General features: G+C 32.3%; 1 protein-coding gene across 1 annotated transcript; it reads left to right on the top strand.

The window, feature by feature from the left end:
• Positions 1–1,413: 1,413 nt before the first annotated feature.
• LOC149577091 (glutathione S-transferase L3-like) lies at positions 1,414–3,449 on the top strand. Its single transcript, XM_089822095.1, has 9 exons — positions 1,414–1,550; positions 1,662–1,727; positions 1,850–1,910; positions 2,029–2,112; positions 2,217–2,315; positions 2,461–2,572; positions 2,743–2,819; positions 2,938–3,045; positions 3,146–3,449. Exons 1-9 carry the CDS (start codon positions 1,540–1,542, stop codon positions 3,227–3,229), a joined length of 702 nt encoding a protein of 233 aa, XP_089678221.1. The 5' UTR covers positions 1,414–1,539; the 3' UTR covers positions 3,230–3,449.
• The last annotated feature ends 11,366 nt before the right edge of the window (positions 3,450–14,815 follow it).

Genomic DNA, 14,815 nt, shown 5'->3' with positions numbered 1-14,815 from the left:
TACTATGGTAATGAGCTAAGGGTTCATTTTGACTAATGTAATTGCTAGATATATCAATTTGAGTACACTTCTTATACAGTTGATGATCTATAAGTGTGTTTCACTTATGCCCAAACATAACAACTTAATTTGACATAAAGGGAGCCAATTTCATAGCCTAGAAACCATGGAAACCCAAAAAGGATGCTATAATTTAATTTAAAGATATGCATTTATATTATGTTTTGATTTTGTAGCTCTCTAATTGATTGGTTGTTTTGGGTCACATATAGGTTTTTTTTGTTGATTTAGATATAATTTAATAAAAATTTAAAATATTAGGGGGAAAGTTTTAGTATTCCCTAGGCCAACTTCTCTCGCACCTAGAATTCCTAAATCCTAAGTTGGATTTTGCTCATTTTTCATGTACCTCCACACATGAGTGAAGAGCTTAAAGCTAACGTTTCAACTTTTGGATATTCATGGATCTTTTTGTAGGGATCATGTAGTGCGAAGCAGTCTAAAATTGTCAATCAAAATGTTCATATGGAACCCGCTATGTTCATGCACCAATAATCTCTCGCTAAAAAAATACCAATACTTGTGGTTAAATGTCCTGGTAGTATTTATGAAATGTCCCAATAGTGGTGCACAAATTGATCAATCACTCACCAAAAAAGTTTTAAAAAGATTGACTATTAATATATGTTTACATTTTTTAGATGCTCTTTTAATAATCGAGAGAGAGGAGAGAGGGGTCTATGACAAAACTATCATGATTATTGGACATCCTCTCAAGTATTGAATCTCTTCCCCTAAATATTATAATTTTAAAATATACTTATTTTAATTTTTCCGTAATCCCCAAAAAAATCATCTATCCAACTATTAAAAACCTAAATCTTACCACAAGTCCCTTGTGAAAAGATTTTAAGTTTTTGATGTCTAGATACATCTCCCATAAAAATCATTTTTAATTAATTGTTTTTCCTTAAAGCATCCAACTCAAACTAATCTACAGATTTTTTTAAATCCGTAAACGGCCAATGACCATGGTAATTGATTATTAGTAAAATAAATACATACAATAGCATTCCACCGTTCAAACTTCCCTTGTGAAAAGAATTAAGTTTTTGATGTCTAGATACATCTCCCCTAAAAATCATTTTAAATTAATTATTTTTTTCTAAAGCATCCAACTCAAACTAATCTACAGATTATGAAGATTCAACAGCGAAGTGTTTAGCCGCCATCTACTTGATTTTGTTTCGATTTGACTTCAATATGTTCAGAGATTTGATTCAGCTGAACAACATAACTTTGATGAAGTGTAACGTCACAAGTGACCTCATCATTTTTATGTTTTTTCTCAATGACTCCGCTACTTTGGTGCATGCACCTGCTCTGTTCACCACCAAATTTTTACTATATAGCTACCCAACCAAGAAGCCATTTTATTCAAGCAAGGAAGTTTACAAGATTGTGTTCTCATTTTCTCAAAGGCAAAACTAAGATTTTGGGATTTGAGTTTGCAGGATTAGCAGTAATTTACGAACAAAAATGGGAGCTATGTGAGTTTAATGATCTTTGTTGCGTATAAAAACTTTAATTTTGATATGTCCAAAATTTTACATTTGTAGAATACCATTCAATCAATACATATGATCTGAATTGCATTGCAGAGATTCAATCCCCCCTGTTTTGAATTCCAAATCGGAGCCTCCCTCATTGTTTGATGGAACCACAAGGTATATATGCTCTGCAATCATCATTTATGGCTGAGGACTATATAAAAAAAATTATACTTTCATTTTTTGTTCACTATTTATCTATTCTTGTAAGTTTGTTCTTATGAAATTGGGTTTTGCAGACTGTACATTAATTTGACATGCCCCTTTGCTCAGCGTGTTTGGGCTGCTAGAAACTACAAGGTCGTTTGCCTTTTTATTTGACTTCTACGTGCATGGTTTTATATGAGACAGAGGCTTCTTACCTTGAATTAGTTATTGAAATTATGTGGTCATTGACAATCAGTAAAACAAAATGCAGGGTCTGAGTGATATTCAGTTGGTTGCAATAGACTTGCAGGACAGACCCACATGGTACAAGGAAAAGGTTTACCTTCCTAACAAGGTATACAAACTTACATGTTTTCCTTTAATCATATGTTTTAATGTCACCCACTCAGGCCATAATCGACTTTCAAGCCAATAATTCATTTAATTTTTGATTTGCAGGTCCCTTCTATTGAACATGATGGAAAAGTCACAGGAGAGAGTTTGGTCTTGCTGGAATATATTGAGACCAATTTTGGAGGACCTAAACTCCTTCCCACGGTATGTCATTCTTCTGATCCACTCTTTAATATATTTTACTGTTATTCATTCATCTAGACCATCTAAATCATAATTTTATTTCCATTTTCTTGTAGGAGACATGATTTCTTTCTTTAAAACACATGAATGCATTGTCATTGTTCAGGATAAGGTGAAAAGGGAAGCTGCAGATGAACTACTGAAATATTCAGACACTTTCGTAGCAGCAGGGTACTCAGGATTTAAAACGCCACAAGCTGAGGTTCCAGAAATACTTGGTGAGGAGAATATTTCTTGTGGAAGTTTGAAAAAAATAAGTTAATTTTGACTATTTAACACTTTTATTCTTGAAATGAAGTTTAGTGTGTGATGTTTAAGCCCTCGGAACATTGTTAATAGAATGCTCAATCTTAATGATGAATTTTTGCTTTCCCAATTGCGATGGCAGCGCCCACTCTTGATCATTTGGAAAATGCTTTGGGGAAGTTTGATGGTGGATCTTTCTTCTTAGGTGAATTCAGTTTGGTAGGCCATCTGATCATGCATAGTTTTTTGCAGGACTGAACTACTGAAATAGATTTTTATCCTTTTGCGTTTACTGCTAATTCTGACAACTCTGATATTCTCCATGGAATTTATTCAGGTTGATCTTGCATATGCTCCTTTCTTTGAAAGATTTCAGATTTTGTTCCCCTTTTATAAGAAGTATGACATCACAATTGGCAGGCCAAAACTACTGAAATGGATTCAGGCAAGGGAAAATTATCAGCCTCTGTTATTTCAACGTGCAAACTATCTTGTTCTATAATTTGTTGCTCTGTTTGTGACATGGTATTGTGGTCTGAGTGCAGGAAGTGCACAAGATTGATTCATATGCAAAAACAGTATCTGCCCCAGAAGGAGTTATTAAGCAATTCGAGAGATATATTGTATAAATTTTGCATATTTATCTTTCCCCGGAAGGAGTTCCTTGAACACAAATGGAACTGGGCAGAAGAGCGATAATGGGATTACAACTATTTTTAGTAAATGAATGTGTGTTTTATTAGAGTACTATGATTTCAATAAATGAAGTGTTTGACATGCTCATATTATTAGAATACTGTTTTAGAATACCATGATTCTATAATAAAGTTATTCGGATCTTCTGTCGGACATTGAACTCTAATTATAATGTTATTTGGATCTTCTCATCATGTTCTTAAATCTATGTATTTTATTGTGTTCTTAAAGATGTACCTTTTAGTGGCTTTTGCTGCCTATTAAAATTGTGTATTCTTATTGCTACTGAAAGAGTTACTTTTTAGTGGCCCTTATCGTCTTTAGTTGGAGGACCTAGGACCTATAAAAAAGGTGATGAGTATAAATAAATTATAACTCGTGAAAATATGGTTTAAACACTATTGGTTCATTTATTATGTTCATATGCGTAGCCACTTTCATTTGCATATTATCAATATTCTAATTTACATATACTGACTTCATATTGAATTCTAATTCTAATTATAATGTTATTTGGTTCTTCTTTGTGAATTCTTATTGTGTTCTTAAAGATGCACTTTTTAGTGGCTCTTGTCGTCGTTATTTGGAGGACATATTAAAAAGGGAGTTTGACTGCATTCTTATTGTGTTCTTAAATATGTACTTTTTAGTGGCCCTTGTCGTCTTTATTTTGAGGGCCTATTAAAAAGGCAACTTGATGAGTGGAAATAAATTATATCTCATGAAAATATGAATCAAACACTATTGTTTCATTTATTATGTTCATATACATAGACACTTCCCTATGCATGTTATGAATATTCTAATTTACATATACTTGCTTCAAATATTTCAATGTGATCATTTAAAATTTAAAATTTATGTTTAGAATTGAAATTTCTTATCATTTATTTTTCTTCAAAAGGTCCTTCAAATATTAACTTTAATATGGTGCTATTTTCTTGGATTTAAAGACATTCAATGCATTTATTTATTTATTCATATCTTTCAATTAATTTAATGTGTTATTTAATTACAACACAAGTTGTTTGGTGCACTAAAAGGAATACATATCTATGAGCATATGTGTGTCTAAAGAGTGAAATTATTGGTATTGCAACAAAATTTTATGGATTGACCTATGAGAAAAACTCTTATAAGAGATTTCAAAATGCCACTGGTATTTTTATATTAGAAAGAATAGAAGAATAAGTGGTGAATTAGAGGAACAAAACTTAAAGTTATAGAATTTGCCAAATCATTTATTTGATTGAAGCCCTAGACTAATCATTTGATATAAGTTGTTCTGCATCCCTACGTATCTCCATAAAAATTCTCAAACCAAACTAATGAGCACACCTAGCCTATTTTCCAAAAATAGAGAGAGAAACTTAAATAGTTCAAAGATAGCTTTAAAATCATTAACACGTCATCTTAAATTTATTATAGGAATTATAGTAAGTCCAACTTGAATAATGGACAATTAGAACTACTTGGAAAAACATATAGTCTATAACCAAGAAGAATTTATTTATTCATTCAACCACCACGTTGACAAATTTATAATACTAGAAACCACATTTTAGTGTGCAATGGCTACACCATTGAACTTTCTCAAAAGTCATTTAAGTATCTATCCTTTTGTTTATCACTCCCTCTCAATACGTGTATGCCTCTCTCTCTCTCTCTCTCTCTCTCTCTCTCTCTCTCTCTCTCTCTCTCTCTCTCTCTCTCTCTCTCTCTCTCTATATATATATATATATATATATATATAAAACTTTGTACCTCTACCTTTATCTTTATATAGTCTCTCCCTCTCTCATATATATATTTATTCTCTCTCTCTCTCTCTCTCTCTCTCTCTCTCCCCATCTCTTGTTATCTTCTGCTAGTCTTTATATGTATCCCTCCCACTCCTCCTCATGTTATGTTTGCATAAAGCTTTACAATTTTAGTCAAATTATATGATTTTATTATAGTTATAATTAACCAAAATTTCATATTTTAACATAAATTATAATAAAATATCTTTCTAAAGACAACAAAGATTCATTAATGAGAAAGAATTTTAGAAATGAACTTCAACTTTTATAACACAACAATAAACAAGAATGTGATGTCCCCATCGATAAGATCCATATAAATAAATAAATAATAATAATATAATATTAATAATAGTATAGTATATTAATATGGTTATTAAATATCATATTAAGTGATAAAATATAATATTCAGATTAATAAAGTAAATACATAAAGTAGATTCATTATGTATTATGTGTATTAGTATTAATATTAATATAAGAAATATAATTTATATTAATAATTTAATATATAATTAATATAATTATATTATTAATAAAATATAATTAATATCATTATATTATTAATATAATATAATTAATATTCATTATGAGAGGACACAACCCTAATAATGCATATGTGTGTGTGTGTGTGTGTGTGTAGAATATTAAATATTGAAGAAAGAAGATCATCGAAAAATTATGAAGAATTGTAGAAGGAAAAAGGAGATATTTGGTCTGTAAAATGAATCATCAACAAATATATATTAAATAGTTTAATGTCCCAATAGGTGTCATTACAAATTTTATCAGAGCATGATCATGCCATCTTGTGGGATAAAAGAAGATATAAATCAAATTGTAAGATTAATCACAACATAAGTGCAACATATAATAGTATGAGGATATTAAGACTATAACAATAGGGAAAGATCATATTGGTTCCTCTGTAGCCTTGCTAAGCATTTAATGATTTTTGTTTCTATTAGATACTTTCATGGAATGTATGAAATTTTAAGGCTAACATCGAATAGCTATGCATACACATCAACCAAGGCCAATGAAAGATGATACTATGATTATGATAGAAGAAATGGTATAAAAAAGGAAAGTTGTAAAGAAATCGACTAGCAATAATGTCAGGAAATTTTAAAAGCTCAACGATTTCTACTTGAGATATTTACTTCAACTTGGAGAACATGATTTGTGAACCAATCGATCATGCTTATATTAGAAATAATTAAATATAATTTTTTTTAAAAAAAGTCATAAACAAGACACTACCAGTTTCTAATTGACACTATGTATTGGTCTTTCAATTAGATTATCAAGCAATAATTTGAAAACTAAAAACTAAAAAAACACCCACAGATCTCAACGTGTAATATAGTCATATGAATAAAAAATTATATAAAAGGAGATATCTAACTCATAGTTAATCTATCAACAACCATGATATTCATATAAAAACCCTTATCAAGAAAATTATAGGCCTACTTGATATCAAATACAGTAACAGAGTACACTAAGGGAAAATATGAAGTCTATCAACTAGAAAAAGTTACATCAAGTGTATATGGAGATTCAGTTAACTTTATTATCGGTTGAGCACTTGTGGTGAAGAAACAAGTGAGAACTAAATAATTATCGATATGGAAAAAAGTGACAATTATGATCTAGAAGCGATTGGAGCCTTGGCATCAACATAAATAATAAGTCAAAACCATTCATGTATGCTTCCATATTTTGCATTCAAAGTCACTAATACTTTTGCAATTAATATCCATTTAAGAATATAACTTGCAACCACTTCATTATATACCATTAAGTTATTTGAGACTTTTGATCCAAATTTCTCATGCTATCCATGTTTGAGAATTCCAACCACAAATATGGAAAAATCTATTTCTATATAATGTGTTGATAGTGCAGGATCTATTTTGTCCATTAATATCACCATTAGGGCTACCAAGCCTAGCATGACATCAACTTGAATGACCATTATACAAGAAAACTTCTTTGTTATTAAAATGGAATGTTGTGGTTGAGCTACTTTACCAAAATTAATATGAGATCAAAGGAAAAAGGTGAGTAGTATATGTAGGCTTCAATGCAAGGAAGCCTTATGTGTTGGATACAATTCTTCAATTGCGTGTTGTCTTTGATGTCACACAATTGTCATATCAGTCATCAGATAGAGTCTACTGAGCTCAATTGGTCAGCAAGGCAAAGGACATAGTTTATTGAGCTCAGTTGGTCAGCAATGTAAAGGACGGAGTCTATCAAGCTCAGTTGGTGAGCAAGGCAAAGGATAGAGTCTACCAAGCTTAGTTGGTTAGTAGGGAAAAGGACAGAGTCTACCGAGCTCAGTTGGTCACCAGGGCAAAGGACAGAGTCTACCGAGCTTAGTTGGTCAACAAGGTAAAGGAAAGAGCCTACTAAGCTCAGAAGGTTAGTAAAGAAAATTTGTAGTGTCTACTAAGTAGATAGTTGTTACTGAGCTTTCAAGAAATTTAATTTTTATCAAGCTCACTCGGTCATCAAAGGGAAATATGGAAGAAACAGTTCTTACTGAGCTCTCATGGAAAAAGAAGGAATTTAGTTCTTACCGAGTCAACTTGGTAACCAAAGGATTTTGCAAAACTTGTAATGTTAACCGAGTCAAGACGGTTAATTCAAGAAATTTTTGGAAGCAATATCTACTGAGTAGGGTCAGCCAGTGAAGGATTTCATTGATTTTTGAAATAACATCTATTTTTCTAAAGTAATATTTGTAGCTGATTGATGTATGGTTTATTGGTAAATGTAACATGTGAATGAGCCAACTTAATAATCTAAATGGTATAAATAAGAAGTCAAGTTGTGAATTCTAAGTGTGAGAGATGGATTTGATGTGATAGGAAGACTGATTATCATGGAAGCAAATTTCAAAGAATGATCAAAGATCATTGAGGAACAACAAAGCTATACTTGATCAAGGAGGATCTAATGATGATGAATAGAGACCTGTAATTAGAAAAAATAGTTGCATCTTAATTCAGGTCAATTCATTGTTACTTTCTAAGAATTGTAGCAGTGATTTCAAATCTCTTAACAGAGTTGGTTTAACAACCATTTTGTAAATCCTCTAACAAGGTGATAGTTTAGTTGCATTTTTCTAAAGACCTCTAGCAAGGCCACTCCTAATAGGGTGATTAAATCCTCTAATAGGGTCACACTTAACAGTGTGTATTGTAACCTTTAACAAGGTTGGCTCCTAACAGGGCTCACTTCAGAAGAGTGAAAAATTGGTAGCTAGTTACTTGGTGGTTTTTCCCATATTGGGTTTCCACATTAAATATGGTGTCTCTTGTGTTCATTTTATTTAACTTTTGCATGCATATTAATAATTATGAATGCTAGATGATCAATAACTAGTTAATCTATTGAGTTACAACATTCTTACAGTGTTTACCGAGTATCACTAGTAAATAAGTATTAAAGACATCTAAGGGATCTGTGGATTTTTTTTGTGGTAACTGATTCACCCCCCCTCTTAGTTACTCCATCTATAATTCCAACAATTGGTATTTAAGCTTTTGGTGCTTGTAGGAAAAGATTTCAAGGATCTAAGCCAAAGGTCAGGATGTCTTATAAGAGGGAAATTCCAAGACTTAACAGGGACAACTTCTCAGCATGACAAGGGTTGATGAGACTTCATCTAGCTTCTATTGGAGATACATGACTAAAGTACCCTGATGAAAAATATGTAAAACCTGCTGACACATTATCTGTCAATGATATTGCTGAAAAGAAGACCCATAACAACATGATGATAGATATGGCATCTTCTCTGAGTTTTGAAGAATTTGATGACATCAAGGACTGCAAAACTGCCTTTGAAATGTGGAACAATCTGAAAGAAATCTATGAAGGAGATGATAATGTGAGAAGAGCCAAAGAAGAATGTCTGAGATGACAATTTGATCAAATGAGGATGAGAGAGGATGAAAACATTGCAAAATATGTTGAAAGAGTTAAAGCATGTGTTAGTGCAATCAAAGCATCTGGAGGAGATATCAAGGAGGAGACAGTTATAAGTAAAGTTCTTAGAACTCTACTTCCCAATTATGCAATCAGAGTCTCTGCAATTCAAGAAAGAAGATGTGAAGCAAATCATAAGATAAATTTAGACTCCATAGTTGGAAGATTGACTGCATTTGAGCTAGACAACTATGATAATTATGTTCCAGCTACCAAGAACATTGAATCAACATTTGAAGCCAAGCTTTCACTCAAAGAAAAAGGCAAAAAGTTAAAGGATCCTCAATTAGATAGTGATGAAAAATTAGAATAGAGTTCAGATAGTGATCTTGAAGTGGTTGAAGCTTTGCTAGCAAGGAAATATTTAAGAGGCAAAGGAAAATACAAAGGTAAGGTTCCTCTAATCTATTTTTTTGGTGAAAAAATTGGACATATTGTTGCTAGGTGCCCAAATAAGCAAAACAAGGATGAGAAGAAAGGTCACAAATGCAATGGCAGGAAAGACTTCAAATCATTCAAGGAAAAAGGTAAGAAAACATGTTTCATGGCTAAATATTCTAATGATTCTGATGATGAAGAAGAAGATGAAATTGTTTACATAGTTGTAAAAGATGAATCTGATAGTGACGAAGAAATGGCACTCATTTCTCATGTGAGCAAAAATGATACATGGATTATAGATAGTGGTTGTTCTAATCACATGACTGGTGATAAAACTAAGTTTGAACACTTTGAAGACTATGATGGTGGTAGTGTAAGATTTGGTAACAATGAACCTTGTTGTAAAAAGGAAAAGGAAGAATCTCACTGACCAAGGAACTTGTATGTGATAATGCATATTGGGTAGGAGGACTAAAGCACAATTTGCTGAGTGTGGCACATCTACTCAATAATGGATACAAAGTGGAATTTATGCATGGAAAAGCAAGACTACTAGATGAAAAAGGAAAGTTGATTGGATCAGGCACTACAACAAAAGGTAACTTGTTTTATCTCGAACTTGGTGAATGTTCATGTTTTATTGCTTAAGTTGAAGAAAGATGGTTATGGCATAGGAGGTTATGTCATGTAAAATTTGACAACTTGGTAAAAATAAGTAAATTCAAGAAAGTAAGAGGCATTCCTAACATAAAGAAACCTAAGGTTGGTCTATGCAAGAATTGTCAAATTGGTAAAATGGGAAAGACTAGCTTTAAAAGCAAGAACTATCAATTTGAAGAAATTTTAGAAATTGTGCATACTGATTTATGTGGACCTATTGGCATTGAAAGTTATACTGGTGAAAAATTCTTCATTCTTTTTGTTGATGATTATTCAAGAATGATGACTGTCATGTACCTAAGAGAGAAATCAGAAGCATTTAAAAAATTCAAATGGTATTTGGCCAGAGTGGAAAAAGGAACAGGAAAAAGATTGAAATTATTAAGGTCTGATAGAGGTGGTGAATTTATTTCACATGAATTCAATAAATTTTGCATTGAAAGGGGAATCAAAAGACAGGTTTCAGCACTAGGAACTCCTGAACAAAATGGAATAGCTGAAAGAAGGAATAGATCTATCATGGACTGTGAAAGAACCTTAATGATTGAGAAGAGCATTGCTATCAAATAGTGGAAAGAAGCTATCAACATTGCAGTTCATACCTTGAACCGAGTACAATTAAAAAAGGATTCATTCAAGACTCCCTATGAGTTATGGTATGGCTACAAACCTAATAAAAGTTACCTAAAAGTATTTGGAAGAAAATGTTACATTTTAAAAGAATCTAGAAAAGGTAAATTTGATGTAAAGGGTGATGAAGAAATATTTTTGGGATATTCTTGCAAAAGTAAAGCATATAGATGTTTTAATCTGTCTACTCACAAAGTCATAGAAAGTGCACATGTGAAAGTTGATGAGTTTGCAGAAAGATTTGAAGAAGAAAGCAAAAGGGAACCTAAAGATTACAGGAGATTTGTTTACATTGAACCTGATACCTATTAATCAGGAATCCTCAACTCTAGAGTCTTCAGTAACTGAATCACAGAAAGTTCAAATTGAGCTAATGCCTGTCAAGTTGCAAGAACCTGAGTTGCAAATAGAAGCTACCAAATCAACATCTGTCAAACCTGAGCAACTAGAACTAGAACCAGAAGTTGAGACATAGAAGGATAACAATGGAAGTCATTCAAAAGGAAAGGAGCCTATGTTAGCCAAGTATGTCAAGAAGCATCAGGCACCATATTAGATCATTGGAGATAAATTAGAAGGAACAATGACATGAATTAAGTTGAAAGACACTTGTTTACTTACTGATTTTGAACCTAGAAATGTCAAAGATGCATTGAAAAATGAAAGTTGGATTGAAACCATGAATGAAAAGATAGATCAAATAGAGAAAAAAAAAACATGGACTCCTCTACCTAGACCTAAAGACAAAAATGTGATTGGAACTAAGTGGGTATTTAGAAACAAGTTAAATGAAGATAGTAAGGTGTCAAGGAGCAAAGCTAGACTGGTATGCAAAGGATACTCTCAAGAAGAAGGTGTACACTATGGTGAGACTTTTGCTCCTATTACAAGAAGAATTTTACATTGAATAGCCTAAAGGTTTTGTTGATCCAAACAAGAAGGACATGGTCTGCAAACTGTATAAAGCATTATATGGTCTGAAACAAGCCCCTAGAGCATGGCATGAAAGATTGCATAACTATCTTATTCAGATTGGTTTTCAAAGAACTAATGACAACAATAGTTTGTACATAAAGGAAGGACTAGATAATAAGATTTTTTTAGTAGAGATATTTGTAGATGATACGTTGTTCACTAGAAATGATGATCTTTGCAAAGAATTTTTAGAACAAATGAACAAGGAATTTGAAATATCAATGTTTGGTGAAATCAAATTCTTTGTTGGTCTTCAAATTCAACAAAATAAGAATGGTATCTACATTACTCAATCCAAATACATCAGGGATGATGTAGGGCTGCTCTGATACCACTGATGAAGGTACGCTCTGATACCACTTGATAGAGGGCCACACCACTCTAACAACTCACAACCAAGAATGCAACAATATGGAGACCAAGAGAAAAAAATGCTTCACAAATAATTTTATTATACTTGAAAATCCTTACAATACTCACAAGATGATATGATAGATATGACTTCTTCAAAAAGAAGTTTACAAATTCTTCAACATAAGAGAAATCCCAAATAAGAGTCTTCACACCAAGAGCTTCACCAAGAATTTCTACTTTAAGAGCTACACCTTTAGAGCTTTCACACCTTGAAGTCTTCACACCTTCTAGCTTCTATTTCTCAAACTTCCCCTTGAGCTTCTCCAAGCTTGATTAGAAATGTTCATATGCCTTGCTTAAATAGGCACTTACCACCCAATACATGACTTATCCGCAACCTTCTACACAATATCCACAATCTTCTAAAACTTCGATAACTTTCTAGAATTACAACTAAGCACCACCATGTGGCCCAATTAGAAAATTACACTTCCTTTATGGATCACAACAAATATTAAATGCAAGATTTAAGAAACTTTCCACAAGCTTCTAAGATGCCACCTACACACCTCGATTAATGTAATGACAACTATTTTTCTTATTTTTTCTATTTATGCCACCTATGCACCTCGAAAATAAAAATCCTCTCTTTCTTTTCTCCTTTTTATTTTTTTAATTATTTCTCCTCAAATTTTCATCACTTTCTCTCTCCATTTTTTTTTTTTTTTTTTTTTTCCAAATAATTTTTTCATGCAAGATGCTCCTGCATCAAGGGAGATACTGAAAAAGTTTGGTATGGAAGACTATAGACTAGTTGAGACTCTTATGTGTACTGAATTGAAACTTACCAAGGATGATGAATCAAAGAAAGTGGATCAGACATTGTATAGATCTATGATTAGAAAGTTGCAGTATGTAGTGCATACAAGACCAAACATTGCCCTTCAGTAGGAATTGTAGCAAGATTCTCACCAAAACTAAAATAAAATCACATGATGGCAATCAAAAAGATCATGAGATATTTAAAAGGAACTAAAGATTATGGATTATGGTATAAACTTGGAGGAAATCTGAATTTAAAAGTGTTCAATGATGTAGATTGGGTAGGGAATGTTGATGACAAAAAGAGCACAAGTGGAGGAGCTTTCTTTCTTGAAAAAAGGTTGATTTCTTGGACAAGTAAAAACATAATTGTACATCCCAATCCATAGTAGAGGCTGAATATGTTGCAATAGCAATAAACTGTTCAAACATTGTGTGGTTCAAACAATTATTGGAAGGTATGAAGCAAGAAATCAAAGAACCTATTGTTATGTTTTGTGATAACACAAGTGCAATTAATATCTCCAAAAATCCAATGATGCATTAAAAAACCAAGCATATTGCCATAAAGTATCACTTTGTTAGAGAATTGGTACAAGAAAAGGAAATCAGATTGGAATATGTCCATATAAAGGAACAAATTGTTGACATATTCAAAAAGCCTTTACCTAAGGATGCATTCTTGTATCTTAGAGGTAAGCTAGAGGTCATTCCCCTATTCGAAGCTCACTAAAATATAGTTTTAGTGATGCATCAATAGAAACAGAATTGAAGATCTATCAGTTGATGCAACAAAGTAATGAAGACATTGCATATGAATCAGTACATCAGGTACAATACTATTCAGTTGATTTATGTTGTCTTTGGCATGTGCTATCAAAGAGGGAGAATATACTGTCATATCTTTCTAAAATTTTCAATATAATAAGAGTTTGTGTAAGAGGGAGAGATTATTATGAAAGAGAGAGTTTGTTGTGTTTAAAGAAGAAAGTGAAGTATTTTGTCAGTAAAGACTTGTTTTCAAAATTCATTATGCTATGACATGTTGTGTTCCCATCAATGCCAAAGAGGGAGATTTTTGGATACAATTGTTCAATTGTGTGTTGTCTTTGATGTCACACAAATGTCATATTAGTCATCAAACAAAGTCTACCAAGCTCAATTGGTTAGCAAGGAAAAGGACAGAGTCTATCGAGCTTAGTTGGTTAGTAAGGCAAAGGGCAAAGTCTACTAAGCTCAGTTGGTTAGCAAGGTAAAGGATAGAGTCTATGTAGTGCCTACCCTAGTTCACATCTTTTTTAGACTCATTGTTGCTATTATTATCAGACTTTGATGGACTAGTATTATGTTGATGGATTCAGTTGTTATATGATGAGATCATTTAGACTTTACATTTCATGTATGTATGATGATCATTATATTGTTTTCAGTTACTGCTGATGATTAGTTAGATGGTTTATTATCTCATGTGTTTTATTATGGATACTTACCCCATACTTGCATGTGTATGGTGTGCGTGTTTTCTTATTGTATGGCATTTCTAATGTGGTTAAGGAAGGGAGTCGTAGTCACCTGCTTAGTCGGGATCTACATGATGCACCACTTCTTGCCATTGCTTGTTTAGTTCAGCATTATATATATATATATATATATATATATATATATATATATATATATATATATATAGTATGTACATGCACAATTTTTCTGCAGGTTGCAGGTACCGAGTATCGACTTCCCTGAATTGCCAGGATGAGTGTACCCTATTATACTATCTCAATGATAAGAGAAGGGAGATAAATTCTCAAGTCCAAATCCCAAACCCTAAAACCATTTGTCCTAGTGAGTTAGGACAATTATCAGAGTTGAGTACCCACTGAATGTGTCAGATGA

Source organism: Cupressus sempervirens, chromosome 1 (assembly GCF_028749045.1).
Source record: "Cupressus sempervirens isolate cs-2001-9-10 chromosome 1, ASM2874904v1, whole genome shotgun sequence".
Lineage (NCBI taxonomy): Eukaryota > Viridiplantae > Streptophyta > Pinopsida > Cupressales > Cupressaceae > Cupressus > Cupressus sempervirens.
The sequence above is the reverse complement of the archived record's forward strand: the minus strand, read 5'-3'. Positions and strand labels throughout refer to the sequence as shown.

What these genes read in the sequence shown, in the direction of transcription:
- LOC149577091 (XM_089822095.1), top strand. An exon ending in TTGTTTGATGGAACCACAAG is followed by an intron (nt 1,728 to 1,849) that starts GTATATATGCTC and finishes TGGGTTTTGCAG; the next exon opens with ACTGTACATTAATTTGACAT. An exon ending in AGGTTTACCTTCCTAACAAG is followed by an intron (nt 2,113 to 2,216) that starts GTATACAAACTT and finishes TTTGATTTGCAG; the next exon opens with GTCCCTTCTATTGAACATGA.